The 24,223-nt window shown below is 35.5% G+C and overlaps 1 protein-coding gene across 3 annotated transcripts in view; it reads left to right on the forward strand.

Moving 5' to 3' along the window:
• Window positions 1-24,223, forward strand: part of LOC128985713 (kelch-like protein 38) — a 64,602-nt gene that overhangs the window by 17,394 nt on the left and 22,985 nt on the right. For all 3 annotated transcript variants that reach the window (XM_054405516.1, XM_054405515.1, XM_054405517.1), the window contains exons 2-4: window positions 4,124-5,087; window positions 18,959-19,067; window positions 22,726-22,847. In XM_054405516.1, the coding sequence (XP_054261491.1) occupies window positions 4,124-5,087; window positions 18,959-19,067; window positions 22,726-22,847 (1,195 nt within the window). The remainder of the gene's footprint in view (window positions 1-4,123; window positions 5,088-18,958; window positions 19,068-22,725; window positions 22,848-24,223) is intronic.

Genomic DNA, 24,223 nt, shown 5'->3' on the forward strand with positions numbered 1-24,223 from the left:
GTTATACTCAAGCTTTGCGTTTGCAATAAGGGAGGACACAGTTTGATAAAATTTGCTTTTTTAAATGTACAGTATTCTATAGTATTACACATCTACCATAGCCATAATGTTCTACCACTTCACCTAAACAATAGAGAAAAATAAACTATCAACAATTCGCAAAATATCACAAATTATTCATGAAATGAAAAACATAAACATAACTGTAAACAATCCTACTTTGACAGTTCTCATTGCGAATCACAGTTTTTTGTTGCTGCTTAGTTCAAGTTAGCTGTTTTCATAAATGCAAAAAAAATAAAATGCTGCACCCTGTTGGTAAATCTTATAACTTTTTAATGCTTTTCCATATCATAGAACCAACTTTTTTAGTTGAAACAGCTGACTAAATTCTTTAATTCCCTTTAAATATGAATACTCATAAGGTTAACATGAGGAATTACAGAGCCACTGGGGCGGAGCCCGAAAGGATTTTTGAGATAAGAATATGCCTATATGTTAATCGGGAATGTAAGCTATCATCATGCCAAATTTCAGCCCAATCCATCCAGTGGTTTATGTGTGATTGAACTTCAAACACACAAACACACAAACAAACAAACAAACAAACAAACACACAAACAAACACACAAACTTTCACATTTATATTATAATATTAGTAAGATTTCACTTCAACCAAGTATTTTGTAACACAGTGACTTTTCCTTGAATTGCAACAAAAATATTAACAGCTTATTTAATTATTTAGCTGATCATAATGTAAACAAATATGTTCAACGTGGGTACTTTAAAAGCCACTGGGGCAGAGTGCAAGGGACTTTTTGAAATTTAAGTTCAGTTTGCAAATCTACGCCCCTAAACAAACATTTTGGTATATAATATGTGGGATTAAATCTTAAACTAAAAATGCATTATTGTTCACACATTTGCACGTAGCGTATTAATAATATAGATATATGCTATCTGACATTTGATACTATTTGATTTTTAGTGTATACTAAAAATCCTTATGTTGACCAAAGGATAATTCAAGATTCGATCCTGAACCCTCCATTTTTGGAACAAACTGTGATTGGATCTTACTTTTTACAAATTGCATTAACATTTTCAAAATCTGTTTAAAACTCTATGAGGGGTTCTGTTCACAAATTAACCCCTTCCAAATTAATTATGTACATAGGCTAGATAACACTGATAATTATGGATTATATGTACGAATTATAGTAAAAAGAAAAAACTGACTTTAAAAATACTAGCTATTGGCAAGCTACATTTTAGTTGGATTCATTATTTATTAAATAGCCTAACTATAACTACATTTATAACTAAACTTTTCCTTAACTATGTTAAACACACATATTTGGTTCTGGTATTTTTGGGAGGGATACCTGAAGTGTGGAAGTCTAAGCTATTTAAAAAAAAATACTTCCCGCTATAAATACAGTGTTGTATTCTACGAATTAATAGTCTCTAAATTACAGACGAATTCTATTATTAATCAATACTCCATGAAAATAGTGGATACTATACTTAGAATTATTATGTTCTCTTGCAAACTTTTAAGTTCTACGTATTAAATATTCTGCGAACGACAGGTAGATTTAAATGTGTTACTTTTCAAAACAATGGGCGACCGTTCATTGAATAACTTGAAAAACAATGGGCGACCGTTCATTGAATAACTTGACTACTTCAATGTCAATTTAGTTATTTAAAATCAGCAGTGTGAAATCATGAAATAAAGTGAATGTGACACTGTTGCTTGTTTCCCGTCAACACAAACGTAAACAGTGTGAACTATTTTCCGTTTATTTCTAAAGAAACTAACCAATATTTACTTTATAAAACTATTTTTACGGGAAAGAGTCATTCCCCAATATCAAATCAGGAATATTCTCAATGCGTTTATTTAACCATAAAATCCAGATAATCTTTTTTAATGGATATTATATACAACATTTATTGGTCAATGTTTACAATTTAAGAATTAGGAAATGTGAAAATATGTTTGTCAAGTGTGTAATGTATTATGATGTTGCGTGGTTAAAGCATGCTCATATTATTACGAGTTGATTCCTTACTTAATTATTTACTTATATTACTATAAACATTTTATTTCATTTCCACGTGTTTCAAATACATTTTGTACGTTGACGGAAAAAAACTATATGTAACTAGCAGAGTATCCGTCCTTCGTACGGGGTTGGCGTATAAGTATAAAATGCTTATTGCAGTAAAGTTATACTCGAGCTTTGCGTTTGCAATGGGGGAGGACACAGTTTGATAAAATTTGCTTACTTAAATTTACGGTATAGGTATACTATAGTATTACACATCTACGATAGCCATAATGTTCTACCGCTTCACCTAAAAAAAAAAAAAAAAAACAAATTACGATAAATTTGTAAACTATCACAAATTATTCATGAAATTAAAAACATAAACATAACTGTAAACAATCCTACTTGTACAGTTCTCATTGCGTATCACAGTTGTTCGTTGCTGCTTAGTTTAATTGCTGTTTTTATGCATGACAAAAATAATAGTGCTGCAACCTGTTGGTAAATCTTATAACTTTTTAATGCTTTTGCATATCATAGAACCAACTTTGTTAGTTGTAACAGCTGACTAAATTCTTTAATTCCCTTTAAATATGAATACTCATAAGGTTAACATGGGGAACTACAGAGCCACTGGGGCGGAGCCCGAAAGGGTTTTCGAAATAAGAATATGCATATATGTGATTCGGGAATGTGAGCTATTATCATATCAATTTTAGCCCAATCCGTCCAGTAGTTAATGCGTGATTGAACTTCAAACAAACAAAAAAAAACAAACAAACACACAAACTTTCACATTTATAATATTAGTAAGATTTATTCATTTGATGTATAAAATTAACGGGAAATGTCTAGAGAAAGCACAATATTGAAGTGTTAATTTGTATTTATCTTAATATCGACAAAATTTGCGTAATAATATAAAATCCTTCCCATTCATGCAAGTTAAAATCCTTCACATTCACGAGAGTTCAGTCGAGCGGTGGTAATATGGGACAGTCTCCACCCTTGTAAACAATAGCTGGCTCGAGTCACGAGCCCAAGCCCTACAGCAGGTATAACGGGGGTGATCATGGCAGGGGGGGACCTTTCCGGGGTGTGCATTTTGAAAACGATCGGGGTAACGTATCCGGTTAACATAAATTGTAATTAGAAAATCTGGTAATTGTATATGATAAGTGGATATAATTATCTAATTAATACGCAAACTCTAAAATAACTCGTCATATCGACGAGTGCATGCTGCAACTGAAATTGAGTGTCCGCGGCCGGAAACATCACCCCCCGGTCTCTGACGTCATATGACGTAGGTGGGTGATGTTTCCGGGGACGACCTTTCCGCGTCCCCCACTGGAGTCCCATACCAGAACTTTTCACTGTTTTTTCACACACCTTGCACAAAGCTAGACCATTATCCACCGCCATGACACCGGAAGTCAAATTACTCACATCAAATTACTGTACAGTAGGTGGAAAGTAGTTCCCTGGTTTAAGAATGAATTTTGGTAAACTGTTTAAATAATGATGTGGGAAGGTGTAACCCTTTCTTGGAAATTCAAACATGCACTGCTCCAGGATCAGTCATGTGAATGTTATCCTAACATAACACTTTTAAAAACATAATTTTAAACAAGTTAAACATAGGCCTATAATAATACACCACTGGTTCAGTGAAGGAGAATGTAGATGATAGTTGTAGCATAAGTGTGATGTGAGTTAGTGGCGACTTTGACTTGAAACAATGAAATAAAGTGGGCCATTTCTTCCCCTCAGCCTTAAAAACATCCCACATTTTTTCTTTGATCCTCTTCAACCCTGTGGGCGTACGTGACGTGTTGAGTTAATTTGATCACAGTACCACTATCTCAATGAATCTGGGAGATTTGGCTTACAAACATTGGATGTGTGGTCGTAAGACTTTGAAGAGCTGCATAAATATTATGGTAAGAAACTGAATGCTCACAATAATCACTATGGTAAGCATATGCAATTTAAATTCAGATAATTTAATAATTTTTAATCCATTAAAATTATTGTTTGAATTTATTTGGTTTTTGTTTTAGGGAGTTGATCCTGAAGCCTTAGACTTTATACTAAAGACTTTAAATGGAAATGAAGTTGATTTTACCAGAGCAAGTAATGTATTACATATATTGGAAACCACCTGTATGTTACAGTTTGGTAGGCTGCAAAATGAATGCATTCAATTTATAGTATGTTCATGGTTGAATAAGGAGACATGGCTGATCACTGCAAATTTAGCTGACAAATTGGGGTTGACCGATTTAAAAAAAAAGACTCAGACATTAGCTTTATGGAATTTTAGCGAAGTCAGAAAGACAGAACACTTTTTATACCTTACAGCAGATGAAGTTTTTGATTATTTAAGTGATGATAGGCTTAGAACCACAGTGGGGGAATTTGAGGTTTTTGAAGCCGGAGTAAACTGGATTGAATACAGTCCAGAAGATAGGCTGTTCTTTTCACTCTTGTTATTAAGAACTGTTCGGTTTAAGGATCTAAAACCATTCGATATTAGAAACATGTTACATTACTCAAGTGTGAAGGACACTCCACAAGCAGAAATAATAATCCAATGCATCCTTGAAATGAAAGATGGCTTATTAAATCAAAGTTGTGAAGCTTGTAACACGCCAGAATTTGAGGAGCAAAGTACTACAGATTCAGAAAAGACTTCACCTATGCCTACAGCAATATTTTTTAAAAATTTGAAGAGGAAACGTAGAACAACATCTCACTGTACATGTTTTGATGATACAACAGTCAAAACTTGTCACGAATTCTTAGATAAAGAACCTCGCTGTCTTCCATTGATTCCTTGTGTCGCAGCAAGCTTTCCTTTTAAGTCTACTACACCAGATGAGTCTCCACGACTGAAGTTGAGGAGAAAGAATAAGTGGCCTTATATTTTTCATTGGGATGGTGAAAATCTTGTGCCTTTTATACATCTATCTAAAATTGACGAGGGTCCTGCAGAAGCTATGGGATACAAAGTGTCAGTAAAAGGTATGGCTTACAGCTTACGAGCTATTTGATCTGATATCTATCTATATATAACTCAAACGAGCTGCACTTTAGTTTACGTCCTACACTCATTCGAATGAATATACAGGGTGGTAATAAAGTCCGAAGACAGTTAAATATTTAAAAAAATAATGTAGATAGAGCTACAATAAATACTTCGTACAAAGTTGCAAGGCATTAAACTCTATTTTAACACATATTCAGTGATCCAATAACTCTTCAGGGGGACGGCCCACAAGGAGTTGGAAGAAAATCTAAATGGAAGCATAGGTCAATATGCACATAAAATTAAAGGTATTTTTTAGTAGAATATGTTAGAATGTTGAATGATGTTTTATATTGTATGTAGAATACAATTCCGCAAACTGCAAACTTATTACCACCCTATGTTACAAACTAATTTTTTTTAAGGTTATTGCTGACTTTCATCATCTAACAGGGCATGGCCCATGATGAGTCAGTAGGTAATCTTAACAACATCTCGCTGTACATGTTTTGATGATACAACAGTTAAAACTTGTCACGAATTCTTAGATAAAGAACCTCGCTGTCTTCCATTGATTCCTTGTGTCGCAGAAAGCTTTGGGTAAGCTTGTGGGTAAGCATAATGTTGATATTGACATCATTTTAAAGGACATTTTAAGCAAAGAAGAATGTTGTATACCGCACTTCAAAAGGACCATCCGTTAAAAAATAACAGTTTTAAAGATTTAAAATAGTGTTTTAATTTAAAGAAATTGGCTAATTTTGAAAATCTTTGAACATCTGCCATCTTTGAACATAGGGCTTGTTTAACTTTCAGCGATAATTCTGAATCATTTTTACATTTGACAACTGCAGTTGTATCGTCGGCATATAAGATAAGGTTGTTAGAGACATTTTTAGGCAAGTCATTTATATACAAAATAAAGAGTAAAGGTCCAAGAATCGAGCCTTGAGGAACACCTACTGTAATCTTTTCCCATTCTGATATTGATTTGTCATTATTTTTAAAATCATTGTTTTTTGAAAACTGCTTTTAAGTATGAAGTCAACCATAAGACAGATTTTTTTTTGAAAAGTTATAAATATTTAGCTTTATCAAAAGGTTATCATGGTTGACACAGTCAAATGCCTTGGATACAGTGGTGTAGCCAGGATTTCAGTTGGGACGATGTCGAAGTTGGACAACGTTAAACGTGGACTACGTTAAAAGCAGACACCGCCTCAATCAGACAACGATAAAAGCAGACAACGACGAACATGGACACATTCAAATGTGTCCAAGCTTAACGTTGCACGCAAACGACGAACCTGGACACATTTATAAGTTGTCCAGGGGTGGCGTTGCACGACACGACGAATCTGGACACATTCAAATGTGTCCAAGTTTAAAGTTGCATGCAAACGACGAACCTGGACAAGTTTTTAAGTTGTCCAGGGTTGTCGTTTGCGTGCAACGTTACCCTTGGACACATTCAAATGTGTCCAAGTTTAACGTTGCATGCAAACGACGAACCTGGACAAGTTTTTAAGTTGTCCAGGGGTGGCGTTGCACGACACGACGAAACTGGACACATTCAGAAGTGTCCAAGGGTAACGTTGCACGCAAACGACGAACCTGGACACTTTTAGTTTTTGAATAGACTGTACACCAGGCTCATCAAATTCTCAGTCTCGCTCGGTTGGTAAACTCTGAATGAGCTTCCTAAAACAGAAATGCCGTGAATACGCCTTATTGTTACAAGGCTTCTTTCTAACACACTGTTACTAATACACTGTGTTGTAGTGACTCATAGTCCGCGAAACACATTGTACATTATAAATTCGGAAATTTAATTGCATGTTTATTTGGTCGTTGTAAATGTTTGCTGGATATTAATAAAAAATTAAAACCTATGGGACCTGGATACACCGTGTCCCAAACGGACGGTTCAAATCTACAGCTTTTGTTCAATATACGTGTTGCTAAATGTCGTAGAAAAGTTAATTAAGTCTCATTTTAAAACTGCCATATTTAAGTGATTTTTAGTGCCCTTCAATAGTAATTAGCTGTCCATTTTTTTTGGCACATTTGAATCTTCAAAACATACATTTGCAATATGGAGCTGCGGCTGAAATCAAAATTTGTTAATGGTTTATAGAAACGAAATATGTGGAGTGTTTTTGTCTGGGGGTTTGTCCTTGGTTTTTCAATGATTGAACGTATCAGTCGTCAACCTCTATCATGGATAAACTAACAAAATGAAGCAAACAGATGCCTTAGATTTTAACGTTTTCGTGGCAAAACAAGGATTATTTAATTACGGTATGTGTAAATGGATCCTGCTCGACTAAACCTGTTTCACAATGTGCAGTCTATCGTATCCTACGATCACATATCGTACCTACATAGGTTGAAAAAATAAAACTGATTCGTTTGAGGATTATTTGAACAAAGCAGCAAAATAGCGGTGATACACAATGACAACATATCAGGCGTGTATTTGAGATCGTTAGTGAATCCACTACGGGTAATACTTTGCAAAACCGTTACGGAACTATAACTACACCCGCCACAACGAACCTGCAGACTAAAAGCTACTTTACTTTAGTCTGACTGTGTTGTCGATAAAATATCTCCTTAAAAATGAAATATTTATTCCCTATTAGTCTATTACTATAACATTAGTTTAACGAGTTTTTATGTATGCTGCTACAGGGAAGGCTGTAAGGTGTTTTTATAGTTCAATGTTGACATTGACAGTATAGTATAAATAAATACATTTTCCAAATTTGATCAAATTTTGTTTATAAACAAGCAAACAACAACAGTTCACTCATTCTCCATAAGAGTACTCTCATAGGGCTCTGCCCTGCCTGCCTTAAAAGTTTCTACGTTATTCTTATGAATACACTTAATATTGGAATTTTCAAATGTATAACGTAATTTATTTCATTATATCGTATAAATTTATACGAAAAGTAATTTGAAAATGATCAGGCTGCTGATCTATCGAAATTGTGTTTATTTATTCGTTGGTTCTTTTCATCCAGTATATTTATGGAACATATTCTCTCTCGTTGCGAATCACGGATATAGCACGGACGTAGGGGGTGGTGAAGGAAGTAATAAAGGTGAGCAGTGTTGAGTGTGGGAATTGATTAATGTATCTGTAATGCTAAAATGTTATGGGAAGAGACTGTAGACTGTAGGTTAAAATGGTTACGAAGCACGAATCGATACATATTTTCGATATATGCAATCGTTTACGATAGAAATTTACAACTGAGTTGACAACAGCTGATTTTTACTCCATAGAGGCCTAAAAATGATTCTTACTCCCTAAAGAGTAAAAATGCTACTTAAGACCCGCAACGCATGCATTAAAAACGACTGTTTTATGTAGTATGACAAAAATAATATATTATGAACCCTTGATGATTCCGCTCAATTTTGTGGATGCTTCTGCAAACGCCACCTAGTAGTTTAAACCTACCATTGCCAAGTGGCCACCTCAGCATACAAAAGTGTCAGTCATAAAATGGCTAACATAATACTACAAGCTTTTTGGTTATTAGAATTTGTAAGAAAATTGTAGTGGAAAATATAAACTTAGTTCCAGATCATAACAGATGTTGCATTTGAGACTAAATCTTTAAGATGCTGTCTGACTTCTGGCCAATTAATCATACATTTAAATAGCTCATAATGTATTTGGAAGAATTAATAACTATTTACCACTAGGCCTTCTATTGTAGCGAGAGAAGTGTCTTGCTTGCATTTAAACACAAAAATGAACAACTTAAATAAGTAAAATTAATTATGAGATATCAGAGATTCTAAATATAAACTGGAAAATTGTTATACAAAACAATCCAAATCACTGGTTTGTATGATATTGGACACGTTTCAAATTTTACTGCAAAGATCACTTAACAAATACCATGGTGTAACGATATAATACGTCATCTGAAAACAAATGGTGACCTGTTTAGAGTAATGTTCTTCATATCAACTTTCAATTTTATCTTTACGTTATAGTTTATTTACAATCAGTGACGTGTTTTGAAATTACTTTTAGAACAATTCATTTAGTTACCAATTTTACAAATTAGTTAGTACAGATTTCTGAAACATACTAGTACTTCATCTATGCTAGTTGTCTCATCTAAAGGTACCAGTACAATCGGTACATATCTAACTCATGTCACAGACTCGCGGGTAAAAATAACTCTCTAACGGTCAAAGAATCCGAATCAGAGTGCATTATTAGTCAGTCAGTCTTAACAATGTAATTTATTTGGACGATTCTGGTCAATAAACAATAACCTGATAATCTATATAAAGAGAACCGATAATATTAGGATGAAATTATTATTTTGTATACAGTAGACCCCCTCTTAACCGACCTCGTATTAACCGATAATCGGATTATCCGCCTTTGATCGTAAAATAATACAGTTTGTTTTAACCGACCTTGCTTTGAGAGCAGCTCGGTTTAACCGCCGCTTTCTAGGAATCTCAGCATTTCCGCTCCCACGCTGGGCGATGAGAACTGAACCATACGCTTATCTCCACAGGATATGACTAACAATAAGTTATCTTGTGAAGATCACAAAAAATATAGCATAGCCTATTGTCAGTTTGTCATCATCGTACGTAGCTCGAGCACATCTGATCTGATTTGTTATCTGTGCGGCAAATTTATAACATCATAAAGTGCGTTACGATTTTGAGAACTGATTATCTTATCGCTGGAGTAAACAAACAACGCAACTTGTAGGGAGGGCAGGGAAGGGGTGTTAACAACTCCAAGGTCAAGATAGTTTTTTTGCCTCGAGCCTCCAGTGAGAGGCTATAAATAAACGTCCTGTCTTGTAACAAAATGGTCGCTTGTATCTTTAATGACGACAAAAGGTTCTGTACTGTATTACGATGTATTTGGAAAGCATTAATTATTACATTACAGTAGTAAAGTTATTGAAATAGGAATTTTATTGACTCTTGCCTAGTATTATAATATATTCTACTGAAAGTAGGCCTATTTGACTTAACCGTGTTTTGTGTTTATTTGTGACATTTCTATCAATATGAAAAAGGAGATAAGAGTAGTTTATTTTATAAATAATGCAAGTATGACTTCAAAATAATGATTATATAATTCCAAATGAATAGCACTTTATTATGTTATGATTTTAGGGATTGCCCGTTTTATCCGACCTTTTGAATCATCCGACCTAGGTCCGGTCCCATTTGGGTCGGTTAAGAGGGGGTCTACTGTACAGGATTCATGTAAACCAGAGGTTTACTAGTTCGATTGTAATAACTGAGCGGAGCGAAGCAAAGCTCTTTGGGATCGGCTTCAATGTAAAACTTTGTAACACTATCACACTCAATAACGGCTAAACATATTTTTGCCAAACTTACCAAGCTTTTCCGACAAATGTTTGGAAAGTTTTGAACAAAACAATCTCAATTTCTAATAATGCCTATATAATGTAAAAGTAACTCAAAGTTTTTAAATTGTAACATTGACCTTGTGGGTAGCCATGATGGTTACAAAATGACGTAAAAGTAAATAAAACTATTAATCATACCATACCTTTACAATCGAGCCAATATACTAAATAAACATAGTAGAGAGGACAGACATTCGTCTGATGATCACAGATCAAATAATACTGGAAAATCGATATAAATAAAACTATAGTTTTCTCTGAATTATATATTTTTTTGGTTACTTTTACGTGTTATACATTAAACTAGCCGAAACAAGTCTTATCTCAATTTCTGTCTGTCACGGCCCAGAAGGCATTTTACGCGGCCATCTCCGGAAAAACGAGAGTACATAAAATCAAGATTCAAATCATTTTAATGTATTCACGGGGTTAGCGTGTGTGTATTTAGCCAATAAAATATAGCCTCACTACTTTAAATCATTTTTATGTATTCACGGGGTTGGCGGGTGTGTCTTTAGCCATTACAATATGGCCTCACTACTTTGTAAATATAGCTGTCACTGATATGTTTACATTATGTTGTTTACAAATACCGCAACAATTTCAATCACGTTTTGAAATAAAAGCCAAACAAAGTTACATAAAAAAAAATTGTCCTTACATAACGGATTTAATTAATCGCAAGTGCAATAATGTGTAACCGCAAATGAAATTAAATAACTTGGCATCATCCAGGTCAGGAACCGGAGATTCAATTCAATTATTTAAGATGGGGACGCCACTATGTGCGTATTTTAACCCAAATATGAGTGAAGGATGAGTGTAGGATGAGTGGCGCGATCTTGTAGTCTTGTTAGTGACTAAGGCCGACATGTTCCTTAGACACAGCTGTTAATTAATAGCCCATACAGCTAATGGCAACTAAGGGACCTACAGTTTATAGTGGAATCCGAACCACATTTTTCCTTGTAATTTACGAATTGGTCTAATTATTCAGGATAATACTGCGGATAGTCGTAGTACTCACTAGTGCGGACGTTAATCCACACCAGGGAGCATCGCATCCACAGTGCATCCCTATAAATATCCACAATTTGTGACCTCCCAGTAGCTGGATTACAGGACGACGCCACCCAGATTCTTTGTGTATCAAATTGTTCCTGGTTTTTGATAACCGGGAAAAACCTTGAATCAGTGCTGTTTAGGGCTGGGAAACTTACATTTTTTAAAATCATTGTCGTCACTAGCTTACACAAATTAGGTTTCCACTCATTGACGGCGCTTACTGATTTATATGTACTTTGCTATGGTTAAATTGTAGCAAATTCCTTAACTAATTAAATTCTGAATTTTCGTGTGTATGTCTGTTTGTGACGCATTAATGTCTTTATTACTCAGTGTTTCACGAAAAAAGTCAGGAGCACTTTTGTTAATGGAAATGTCAAATTGGATAAAGTGTTCAATGGTGAGGACTACACTATCGCCGTGCGTAGAACGGGTACTTAGCTAGTTTTAAATAAACATGATTTACACGTAAAGCAAGGTATATGTTTTATAGTTTAACTAGAGTTCCAGATTAATAGTTTAGTTTACCTTAAACATGATTGTTTTATTTTCGTTAGACATATTTTTAATGAGATTCAGTAAGAAAACTAACCTCTTAACACTTATGCTCCAGACTCAAGAGCATAAAGTAAAGACCATGACATTTTTTTTTTGCAAGTCCTTAAAATCAGCATTAGAAAATACATTATACAGCTGAAAATCACATCTTAGAGTCTTCGGAGTGTTTATTTGCAGTTTTATGTATACAAAAATACTTATTTCTGACAGTAGATTTATTATCAGTGGAATTCATTAGTTTTGAATGAACGTAACCTTTTTTGGCCTAACACAAAACTGTATGATGAGTCTAATTTGTAGAGGAAATCCGATGTTAAATATAGGCCAATAAACTAAAAAATATGTGATTAACCGTTATAACATCAACTCTTAGGCCATAGCCTAATATGGTGCAGCTTTAAAAATGATAATACTGTAATGATACCATTTTTAAATGCAGAATTTTTGTGTTGGTAATTTTTACCGTGTCAATAATGCGAGTTTGTTTAGGCCTACAATGGTTTTCAATTACTTGAGATGAACGAAATACGAATGACTCGTTTTTGTGCAGTCACACAAAATGTGTGAAAATGTGCAAATAGCACCGATACTTTTTAAATAAACCTGAACTACTATTTATTTTTTATTAAGTCACGTTTGAAGATAGAAATCTACGTTTCATATTAGTTATGTATGGACAACATATACAATAATTACATGCTAATAATAAGAAAGTCTGGTCTTAATACACACATTCCGATCAAAAATAATTTTATGTGAAATGAAGAGGCTTGAAAACCAAACAGATATTTTTAAATAGTCGCCCGAAACTATATTACGATATATGTAATCTTATTAATACTGTCATGATTATTTCATTCATATTTAATCCATAATATCCGGAAAATTAAAAATAGTACTAAGCTATGAAAACAGAAAAAGTATAGTTCAACTGATCTGAAAGATTGGCGACAAACATGGACAACGCAAAACAAAAGCCTGAGGGATGCATTTTGTTTATCCTAAGGCGGTTCCAGACATGCGCCAGTCACCAAGCACGAAATATTAACGTTCAGCGATTAAGTTTTCTTGCTATTCACCGATTAAAAAATAGACTTATACTACATACATGTGTTGTTTTCCGATAAAGTGTTAGTTTTTCCGTCCGTAGGGAATAGAAAATATTTGTTTACTTTTATGTATGCAAAAATACCGACTATGTGCAACACTACGTCACAGTGGTCGATAGTTGTACGAAAATGTAACCGTAAAATCTGAAAACAGCCAGCTTTATTACCTAAAACATATGGGATATTGCAGTGAATCTATCCACTAGTGTGACGTCATGAACCTTCAGCATGGCGTGTTTTTCTAGTGGGGCCTTGGTCGAAATCCCAAACAATGGACTTTGACAGGTAGAATGTACAGTCAGGTCCCAAAACAAGAGACTTAAGACAAATGTCCAGATTCGTCGTTGCACGACACGACGAAACTGGACACATTCAAATGTGTCCAAGCTTAACGTTGCACGCAAACGACGAACCTGGACACATTTATAAGTTGTCCAGGGGTGGCGTTGCACGACACGACAAATCTGGACACATTCAAATGTGTCCAAGTTTAACGTTGCATGCAAACGACGAACCTGGACAAGTTTTTAAGTTGTCCAGGGTTGTCGTTTGCGTGCAACGTTACCCTTGGACACATTCAAATGTGTCCAAGTTTAACGTTGCATGCAAACGACGAACCTGGACAAGTTTTTAAGTTGTCCAGGGGTGGCGTTGCACGACACGACGAATCTGGACACATTCAAATGTGTCCAAGGGTAACGTTGCACGCAAACGACAACCCTGGAAACTTAATCTGTCCAACTTTAACGTTGTCCGCGTGTGTCGTTGTCCAAGGTCGGCGCGGTCCCTTTCAGTTCAGCAAGGGTGGGTCCGGAAAAAATTTGGGCTTAAAATAGAGCAATTTAAGGCCAAATAAGCAATAAGTTCTATCTCGCAAATCCCTCTTAAAATATAACTATTTTAACATATTTTTATATACTACACCTGTAATACTTAGCAATTGCTCGAATTCGAGCAACAGGTACTCTTGACTTATCTCCTTTCACTCCTGCACGGAGCATAGGGCCTCCACGAAACATCACCATCGGACTCAGTTGGCAGCCAAGGCTCCCACTTCCCTCCAGTTTTCACCTGCATCTTTTATTTCTTCTTCTATAGTTCTTCTCCAGGTCATTCTAGGCCTTCCTCTTCGTCTATGCCCCTGGGGATTCCAGATCAAGGCCTGCCTCTCTACAGCATCTGGATCTTTACGAAGAGTGTGTCCAATCCATCGCCACTTGCGGTTTTTAATCTGTATATCTACAGGTTCTTCATCTGTAGCTTTCCACAGCTCTCTGTTTGAAATAACCTCGGGCCAGTAGATCTTCAGTATTTTCCTCGAACATCTGTTGATGAAAACTTGTAGCTTTTGTGTCAAAGATAAAGATACCTTCCCCCCATAAAGTCTCACACCCATATAGCAACACAGACTTGACGTTGCTACTAAATATCTTCAACTTGGTTCTGGTCGAAATGTCACGAGCCTTCCACACTGGATACAGCTTTACAAAAGCAACATTAGCTTTAGTAATTCTTGACATTACATCTTCATCAGCTCCTCCAGCTCTTGTTAAGACACTTCCCAGATATGTAAATCTGTCCACCTCTTCCATTTCTTCATCTGACATTCTGAAACTGTTGTTATTCGCTACATTTATCCTCATTGATTTTGTTTTCTTTGCATTTATTTTTAAGCCTGTAGATTGTTCACTTTCCAAATACTGCAACTTTGCTGTCATGTCATCAAATCTATGGGAAAGGAAACGAGGAAACAAATATCATCAGCAAAGGCCATTTCTTCAAGCCTCTGTTGGAGACCCCAGGATATGCCTCTACAGGTACACTAGTGTTAATTAAATTTTAATTGAAAATCAATTCAGGCAAATGGAAATTCGCTTAGTCTGCAGGTTTGCTGCGGCGGGGGTATTTTTGTTTGGATTTTTCTGTTTGAATTTGTATTACTTAAGAAATATAAAAAATATTAACTTTTAAAACTTTGAAAAACATTCTAAACATATTTTATGCTGTTGGATTTATACAATTAAGCACATTTGTCCAATCATAAGTACCAAGCTTATCCACTAACACACCTACCGAATCAATCCAAAGTTGTATTTAATAGAAGATCATTATGGTCGGAGAAAGGAAAATCAAAAACTTTACAGCTTATGTTTGCATTTTTATTACAGTTTGTTAATTAATACGTTGTCCAGGCAATTGTTGCCTCGAGTATGGTAGTGATTTAGGAAGTGAAAATTGTGCTGGCGGAGTATATTAAGAAATTGTTTAGAGAGAGGTTGTTCTTAGTCAAGTCAACATTATTAAAATCTCCTCAAATAATTGAAACATAATTAGTCCAACGAGAGAGATGAGTTAGGCTTAATAATTTATCAAAATGACCAAGAAAAACCACAGGGTTGCCCGAAGGTGAGTTTGGTAGACTGAAACCAAAATTAATTTAAAATCCTCGATAAAGACCCCAACTGCTTCTAAACTCATTTCAGAACAAAACTGGTCCAAATCACACATTTTAAACTGTAAAGAATTTTTAGTGAAAACTAAAGAGCCCCCCCTTATATGATCAGTTCTGCAGAAAGCACTACCGAAAAATTCAATTAAATACCACAGATTCAATTTAAGCATTGACTCCTTATAGTCCAGCATCTATAGGGGGTTGAGTATGCACTGAAAGTGTAACTCTTTTTGACTTTTGATTGTTGTTGGGGGCATCTTGGAGATGACAAAAACCGATGTTGTCGCCCTCCCAGCAGGTGCACAACTTGGGGGGGAGGGGGGGAAGGTGCTCTGAGACGCGTTCTAGAAAATCGCATATATCTCGTGAACTAGACACGATAGAAACAAGCTCTAAACGGCATTGTATTAACAACTTCATCTGCTTTAAAAAAGTATCCAGGAAAAGTCCAGTATCTATGATATTAGTTGAGTTATTTAACAATTTATTTAAAATTTTAAATAAAAACCCCTAAAAAACGTTAAATTCTCCATTAAAACCCCTTTAAAACAACAAAAGTACAGTTTTTCATCGTGCATAATATGTTTTACACGCTAAAGTGACTTTATATGGTAATTATATCGAAATATTACAAGGTTATGCGAGGTTTCCGATGAAGCGGCACGGTGACGCGGGTGACGTCGCTGCGCGGCAGAAATCAACGTGTAGTACGGACTGGTAAAAATTGGGTATGTACCGAAAGTGTAACGCATTTTGACTTTTGATTGTTGTTGGGGGCACCTTGGAGATGACAAAAGCCGATGTTGTCGCCATTCCATCAGGTGCACAACTTGGTGGGAGGGGGGGGAAGTAGCACTGAAGTGCGTTCTAGAACATCACTCATATCTCGTGAACTAGACACGATAGAAACATGTTTTAAACGGCATTGTATTACTAACCGCATCTGCTTTAAGTATTTTACAATGAAAAATCCCATATCAATGATAAAAATTGAGTTATTTAACATTATATTAGAAATTACTAATTTAATGTCGAGATACCGTTTATCTACCTATAAAACTCTCATAAAACAATGAATGTAATGTGGTTAGAATGCATTCTATGTATCAACCATCGAATTTACAAAAAATTAAGTTTATTGTACTTTCCTTAAAATAATATGTACGGAGTTGTCAGGTTAGCGAGAAAATAATTATAAGCTGTTTTTAACACTAGCCTATTTTAAATATAAAATTTTAACAAGCATTTACATGGCTTTAGCAAATTTGTAGGAGCCGGGGGCAGTGTCATAAGAAGGGGGCGCAATTTTCCTGAGCTGTTTTTTTAAAAAAATCGTACTGGAATAGATCTCAAGACAATATTTCTCCTGTCAAGGACTTTTCCCAAAAATATAGTTGGGCACTACACCGTAACAGGTGTAATTTGAAGCTGTCCGGTGTGCAAGGCATTTTACTAATGTCCTTGACTGCAGATGGATTAGTTGTGATTGCTATATAGCTGCTGTCATTGCAGGTGCTTCCTTTCCTTCTTAATACTGCTGCTCCTACTGCAAATGTTTTAATAATAGTAAAAATCCTTATCATTAAGATCGTTTCAAACAAGATGACTGAAATAGTATCCATTGTTTTCTTATGTGTAGTTTACATGGCAGTAAGTTTTAAAATGAAGTACAGCATTTCCAAGTCTATTTTAATATTATTTTAATAAAAACTGTATACATTTCAAACTTAAGCATTTTCTTTGGTAGTTGTGCCTAGATTTTTTTTAATTTTATATTTAAAATCGCCTAGTGTTAAAAACAGCTTATAATTATTTTCTCGCAAACTCGAGAACTCCGTACTTATTATTTTAAGGAAAGTACAGCAGACTTATTTTTTTGTAATTCGTGTGTTGAACATAGAATGCACTCTAAACACAGTACTGTTAATTTTCGTTTTATGAGAGTTTTATAGGTAGAAACGGTATTTTGACTTTAAATTTGTAATTTCTAATATAATGTAAAATAACTCAATTTTATCATTGATATGGGATTTTTCATTGTAAAATATTTAAAGCAGATGCGGTTTGTAATACAATGCCGTTTAAAACATGTTTCTATCGTGTCTAGTTCACGATATATGAGCGATGTTCTAGAACGCGACTCAGCGCTACTTCCCCCCCCCCCCTCCCACCAAGTTGTGCACCTGATGGAATGGCGACAACATCGGTTTTTGTCATCTCCAATGCCCCCAACAACAATCAAAAGTCAAAATGCGTTACACTTGCGGTACATACCCAATATTTACAAGTCTGTACTACACGTTGATTTCTGCCGCGCAGCGGCGTCACCCGCGTCACCGTGCCGCTTCATCGGAAACCTCGCATAACCTTGTAATATTTCGATATAATTACCATATAAAGTCACTTTAGCGTGTAAAACATATTATGCACGATGAAAAACTGTACTTTTGTTGTTTTAAAGGGGTTTTAATGGATAATTAAACGTTTTTTAGGGGTTTTTATTTAAAATTTTAAATAAATTGTTAAATAACTCAACTAATATCATAGATACTGGACTTTTCCTGGATACTTTTTTAAAGCAGATGAAGTTGGTAATACAATGCCGTTTAGAGCTTGTTTCTATCGTGTCTAGTTCACGAGATATAAGCGATTTTCTAGAACGCGTCTCAGAGCCCCTTCCCCCCCTCCCCCCCAAGTTGTGCACCTGCTGGGAGGGCGACAACATCGGTTTTTGTCATCTCCAAGATGCCCCCAACAATAATCAAAAGTCAAAAAGAGTTACGCTTTCAGTGCATACTCAACCCCCTATAGATGCTGGACTATTAGGCTACTGATTTCAAATCGCATATCACTCTTACTTAAACAGGAGCGTTGATTTTCTTCCAAATAGTTTTCAGCTACTATGACAAGACGAAACTTATTGTAGTACAGGGTTGGAATCCGGCCATAATAGTAGTGTATGAATGTAAGAAAACGGCACTGGTATCAGATTTGAGCTAGCTTCAGGTTGCTCAGTTGCTAAGTTTGATGGACCTTAATTTATGGAAAACTTGTAAATTTCAGCTTGTTGAAAAAAAATTCCACCAACAAATGTCACATTTTAAAGATTGGCATCAAATCATATCTGGGTTGGCTAGATTTCCGTAACAAATTGTACATTTACAAACACAGACATGTATACATCACAGCTATGTGTGTGGGAAGTGGTGGGTAGCTAACAGTATATACAGATACAGGTTTGTTAACAGATTTAAAGCTGTATGTCATTGGTGGAGAGTACATGATGGGTCATGGGGACTGGAACACATCAGTTTGGTCTTATGACACCTGGCGAGAAACTTGGGAATTTGAGACCAGGTATTCATTGTCTCATTCGTAATCATAAATTTACAATAAAACTCTTCCACCTCAAACCTTGGTACCATTGGAAACCACTATGATTTATTCATGTTTTTCCTATTTATAATCTTTCTTATATAAAAAATAGTATAAATTTTAGTTTTCAAAGATTACCTGGCCTCTAGAATTTGAATTCTCAACCATTTGGCCTCTGGAATTGGCATAGTTCATTTTTTTCACTTTCAAAGTCTGTTTAATAGAATTAATTTGTCTTACAAGAAAAGCCAAAAGCAGATATATAGCCCAGTCAATAAAGGTTTCTTATAGCAACTAAATGGTGGAAAGCTAGATTGTTTGGTACTTTCCTGTTAAAGGGAACATTCATTATTATCGATCTGATTTCTTTCGATATATCGATATTTTTGTTTTCCTTTACGATTCATACCTTCTGTTTTAATATCTTCATACACATTTATATTACAAATTGACAACTGATCTTGTTTAGGCAAAACATAAATAAGTAAAACTGTTCTAAACTAACCTAACATAACCAACCAAACTTGCTGGGTTTGCTGTATCATTTCAAAATTTCGTTTGATAACAGAAAAGGCATGTGAGTTATATAAAACGGAATTTGGAAATTTTACAGCAAGTTTGTTTGGTTAGGTAAGGTTAGTTTAGAACATTTTCATTTCAATATTTAAATTGTTTGTTGATACTGAACAATATTTACTTATCGTAGTTGTCAGCTGACATCTCGTTCATTATCGGATCAAAAATAGAATATCGATATATCGAAAGAAATCAGATCGATAATAATGAATGTTCCCTTTAACAGGAAAGTACCGATTGTTTATATGTGATAGACCCACATGAGAGGTGCATTTTCCCAAAAGTCCCCACCCTTGAGCTTTCCCCCCTTTCTTGAGTATAAAATGTAAAATTTACTTAGAGTCCAATAATGCAGCAGGCTATGATGAAATCACAGGAAAACTGCTTAAGTACTGCAGAGAAGAAGTAACAGAACCTCTACTCCATATTATGAACACCTCACTCAAAGAAAATCAAATACCTAAAAACTTAAAAATCTCTAAGATTCACCCAAAATTTAAAAAAGGAGATAAAGAAGATCCTGGAAACTATAGACCCATATCTAACTTACCAACAATATCCAAACTATTAGAAAGAGAAATATACGACCAAACCATTAATCACCTAGAAACAAACAACCTACTCACAAACTGTCAACATGGCTTCCGGAAGAAACGAGGAACAAACAATGCAATTGCAAAACTCTGAGAAGACATAGCAACTATCTGGGAAGGCAGAAAAAATGCATCAGGACTTTTCTTAGACCTTCAAAAAGCGTTTGACTCATTGGACTGGGACATACTTCTACAAAAGCTCAAAAAAGAGACGTAGGAATTGGCTAACTCAGGAACTCGCTAACTCGGTCGTGTGGCGGAACTGGCTAACTCTGGAACTGGCTAACCGTCTCAGTCAGGAATTGGCTAACTCCGGAACCCGCTAACTCGATTTTGTCTCGCGGCGGAATTCGCTAACTCTGGAAGTCGCTAACCCGGCCGCGCCCACTGCTCGGAGCGGTGCCAACCTTGTACGACAAAATAATCGTACACTGCCGTATTTCAAAATGTCAGTGTCTATAAAGATACAGTAAATGTTATTGTTTTTTGTTATCAATTCCACTTTTAACAGATAACTAGCCCAAAGTAATTAAAAGACAATTAAAAAATCATGAAAAAATGTTTTTTATTAAACTGTACAATGGCCAGTTAAATGTTTATGATTTCGATCTTAAATATAAATGCCATCAGTATAAAAGAAAATAATAGAATATGAAAAATATTCAAAATTTAGTTTAATTGGTAATAAATAATTAAACCTCTACGAAATTAAGCTAAAATACACGCAAGTTCTTAAACACGGAAAACAGATTTAATTGTAATGTCGTTTCAGTCCGATGAAACGGACCTTGAGTCCGATTTGAACGTGTATGGCGAATCCCGCAGTCCAAGACAGTGCTGCGCTTCCCCCTCCCCCTATAAATTTTAAGCATTACAGTATCGCATTCGCATCCTTTCTTCATTGTGAGTCAACTACTGGTGAAAACATAATCGGAGTTGTGTTGTTTGTTGTTTTGTTGGTATAGTTTTTGGATTTTGGCGCTGTAGTGTTGTGTAGTGATTTCGTTAGTACTCCACATTAATCATGTCTACCTGGTCAAGAGACTTCACACTGGAATTCATTGAGAAATACCGAGGTCACGAATGCATCTGGAAAATTAAAAGTAAAGAGTACCATAACAGGGAAATGGGGGAAGCAGCCTATCAACAATTATTGGATTTTGTGAAGAAGGCGGACCCAAAAGCCACAAAGGACACTGTGGTTAAACAAATAAATGATTTAAGAAGTGCGTTTAAAAGAGTTGAAAAACTCCAAACTGTGCAGTTCCGGACTGAGCGTGTGTGGGGAGGTCACGACTCCGGCCAAACTGTGCAGTTCCGGCCTCAAGGCCAGGCCTTGAGGCCGGGACGGAACGTGTATGGCAGGCCTAAGGCCAATGTTAAATTTCTAAATTATCAAATGAGTTGTGTAGCGAAATACCAATTTTCCTGAGGTAGTGGCACCAATCACAATTTAGAGCTTTATGTCCCTAATTTTAAAATTTTGTCAAATTCCTTCCGCTATATATTAGGCCTACAGACAAAAAGACAAATAGACATATAGCTCGTATTAGAGTATAGGATATGTTTATAAAATAAGCATATTTCTTTATATGTGTAAATAAATTTACGGTAATGATTAAATCCGTAAGATAATCGAAATAGGATGATGTTTGCTCGAGTTATTGCGAGACCTGCGGTAATAGCGTATTCCCTATGATATATATAATATGGCAGATTCTCTATAAAAGGACTAACTTAATTCAAACTCATGCCTATTACAATGCCAGTAGTGATAATGCCGCAACCCCTAGGTCTAGCCTGAAGTAATGTGAAAAACAATCCCAGGCTCATGCTTAGCGTCCTAGGACAAAAAAAAAAAAAAAAATACTGACTAGCCACCATACCCGTGCTTCGCAACGGGAAGAGAATGCTTAAGAGAAAAATTATTATTCCATAGATCTGCTTTATTGTTTTCATTGACTGGGCTAATAGGAATGATCGGTTAAGATTGTTCCTCTGGTGATAATTTAAGTTTTAACATCTTCATCTATGTGTGAATTACCCTTTGAAGAACAGATACCTTAGCTAGTTTGTTCTTCTGTAAAAACTGTGCTGTTTATTTAAATTAGGCTTAACATGATTTGTCTAAAATTGAGAGCAAAGCAGGCATTTTAGCTAGATGTTGCCTAAGATTCCTAACATCGTGCATTTCGCTGTCTCCTTCCACTCGCCTACGTGCGTAAATATTTTTGGGACACAAGAAATGGGTGAATGGAATATTCATTTGCAAATAGGTCCAGTTTTATGACCAAAAACAAACAAATAAAAAAGCTTTTTTTCTAGAAAATCTTTTATTTTTGATGCAACCTAATATTACATTAGCATTACCATGGTGAGTTAATATAATTTAGTTAAAAGAGATCTGTGAATGGCTGCAATATTGTTACAATAATTAGCTTCAGTTAGTTGTCACGCATTATCTGTTGCAGTTTGCCTTCTCCTCGCCGCCACCACTCAGCTGTGTTTGTCAACAACGATCTGTTTGTGATTGGAGGAGTCGGTCGACATAGAGTCATGTTAGATTCAGTTGCAAAGTACAACTTGGTATCCAGTGAGTACCTTGTGTCTTGAATTTTTACCCTTTCCCTTTCAGTTTCGAGATATTGAGGTCCATCTAGTATTATAAGCTGGATTATCTATATATAAATTACGCTAAGCCGATTTTTGTAAACAGAACTCCTCCCTCATTTTTTGACCGATTTTGATGGTTAAAATGTCAAAACAATGGCCCTGGTCTGCAGTTTTGCAAAGTTTTTTTTAGTTTTTTCATATCTTTATTAGTTTGGGCAGGATCTTCCATCAAAGTTGGGTTTTCTCCCATAAGATTAACATGGGGGAATCTAAATATTAAATTGAAAACTTTATCTCCACTAATTTGAGAGAACGGCTGGGCGTAGAAACTTGATAGAGGTGTCCAAAGAAAGGTCTTGGTCTGTAGATGAGATATCAAAAGAAAAACAAAGTAAATTCGCTTAGGGCTCTGCCCCAGAAGCCTTTAAAGATCCCTCCACAGATTTGTTTACATTTTGGCGATGTGGATAATACTTTTTAATAAAACAGCTGTTAATTTTAAAATTGTGTTTTAAACAACACACATTTATTGGGAGTTACTGAATTGTCCAAAAGAAGTATTTGCAATGTAATGCAAAATAATACAAGTGCAGAAGGGCACGGTGCCCATTTGAGCCGTGTCCATATTTTGTTAAATTTATAGTAGTTTTCAGCAACTGGATAAAACATTTTACAATATTTATGTAGAAATATGATCATGATGATGAGAGAGGTTACTTCGATGTATTCATTCAGCTTAGTGAAAACATAATATACTGTCCGCGAGAGTAAAGAAGTCCCTTGAGCCAGAGCGATACGCAGCTATGTTTGGAGGGTATCGCACACTATTTACAGGCGCTAAGCATCTGGGCGCCTCACCTCGATGTCTGTCTGTAAACAACTGTTGTAAACATAATTACTCATATCTTTGTTTTTGGTAAGTGGATTATCATCATGTGGTCACGTCATTTGATTCATTGCAGTCTCGTGTGTTCGCGTAGTGAGTTCTGTTTTGTTTTGGACGGTCCTTGTAGCTATGGATTTAAGAAAACGTGGTGCTACTATACTAGTACATAGTGGAGAGAGAGATTTAATTAGACGGGTGATCGAGTGTTGTGACAACGAATGTAAAGACAAAAACTTATCAATGCCGATAGAAAAGGCAACAGAACGTGCCGCAAACTATTGTTAAGTGCCAGAAAAAACTAATAAACGAATTAGAAAAGCCGGCAAACAAACTCCGGATGAAAAACTCTGTACACCAAGGAAAAACGCAAGTAGGCTGACCAATATTAAGTACAAATATATATCTTTGATAGGCGTGTAATTGTAGATGTAATACGCGATTTTTACAAGAACAAAAAAATTGTCCATACA

Source organism: Macrosteles quadrilineatus, unplaced genomic scaffold (assembly GCF_028750875.1).
Source record: "Macrosteles quadrilineatus isolate MER2022 unplaced genomic scaffold, UCM_ALF_1.0 Scaffold_2__2_contigs__length_208266976, whole genome shotgun sequence".
Lineage (NCBI taxonomy): Eukaryota > Metazoa > Arthropoda > Insecta > Hemiptera > Cicadellidae > Macrosteles > Macrosteles quadrilineatus.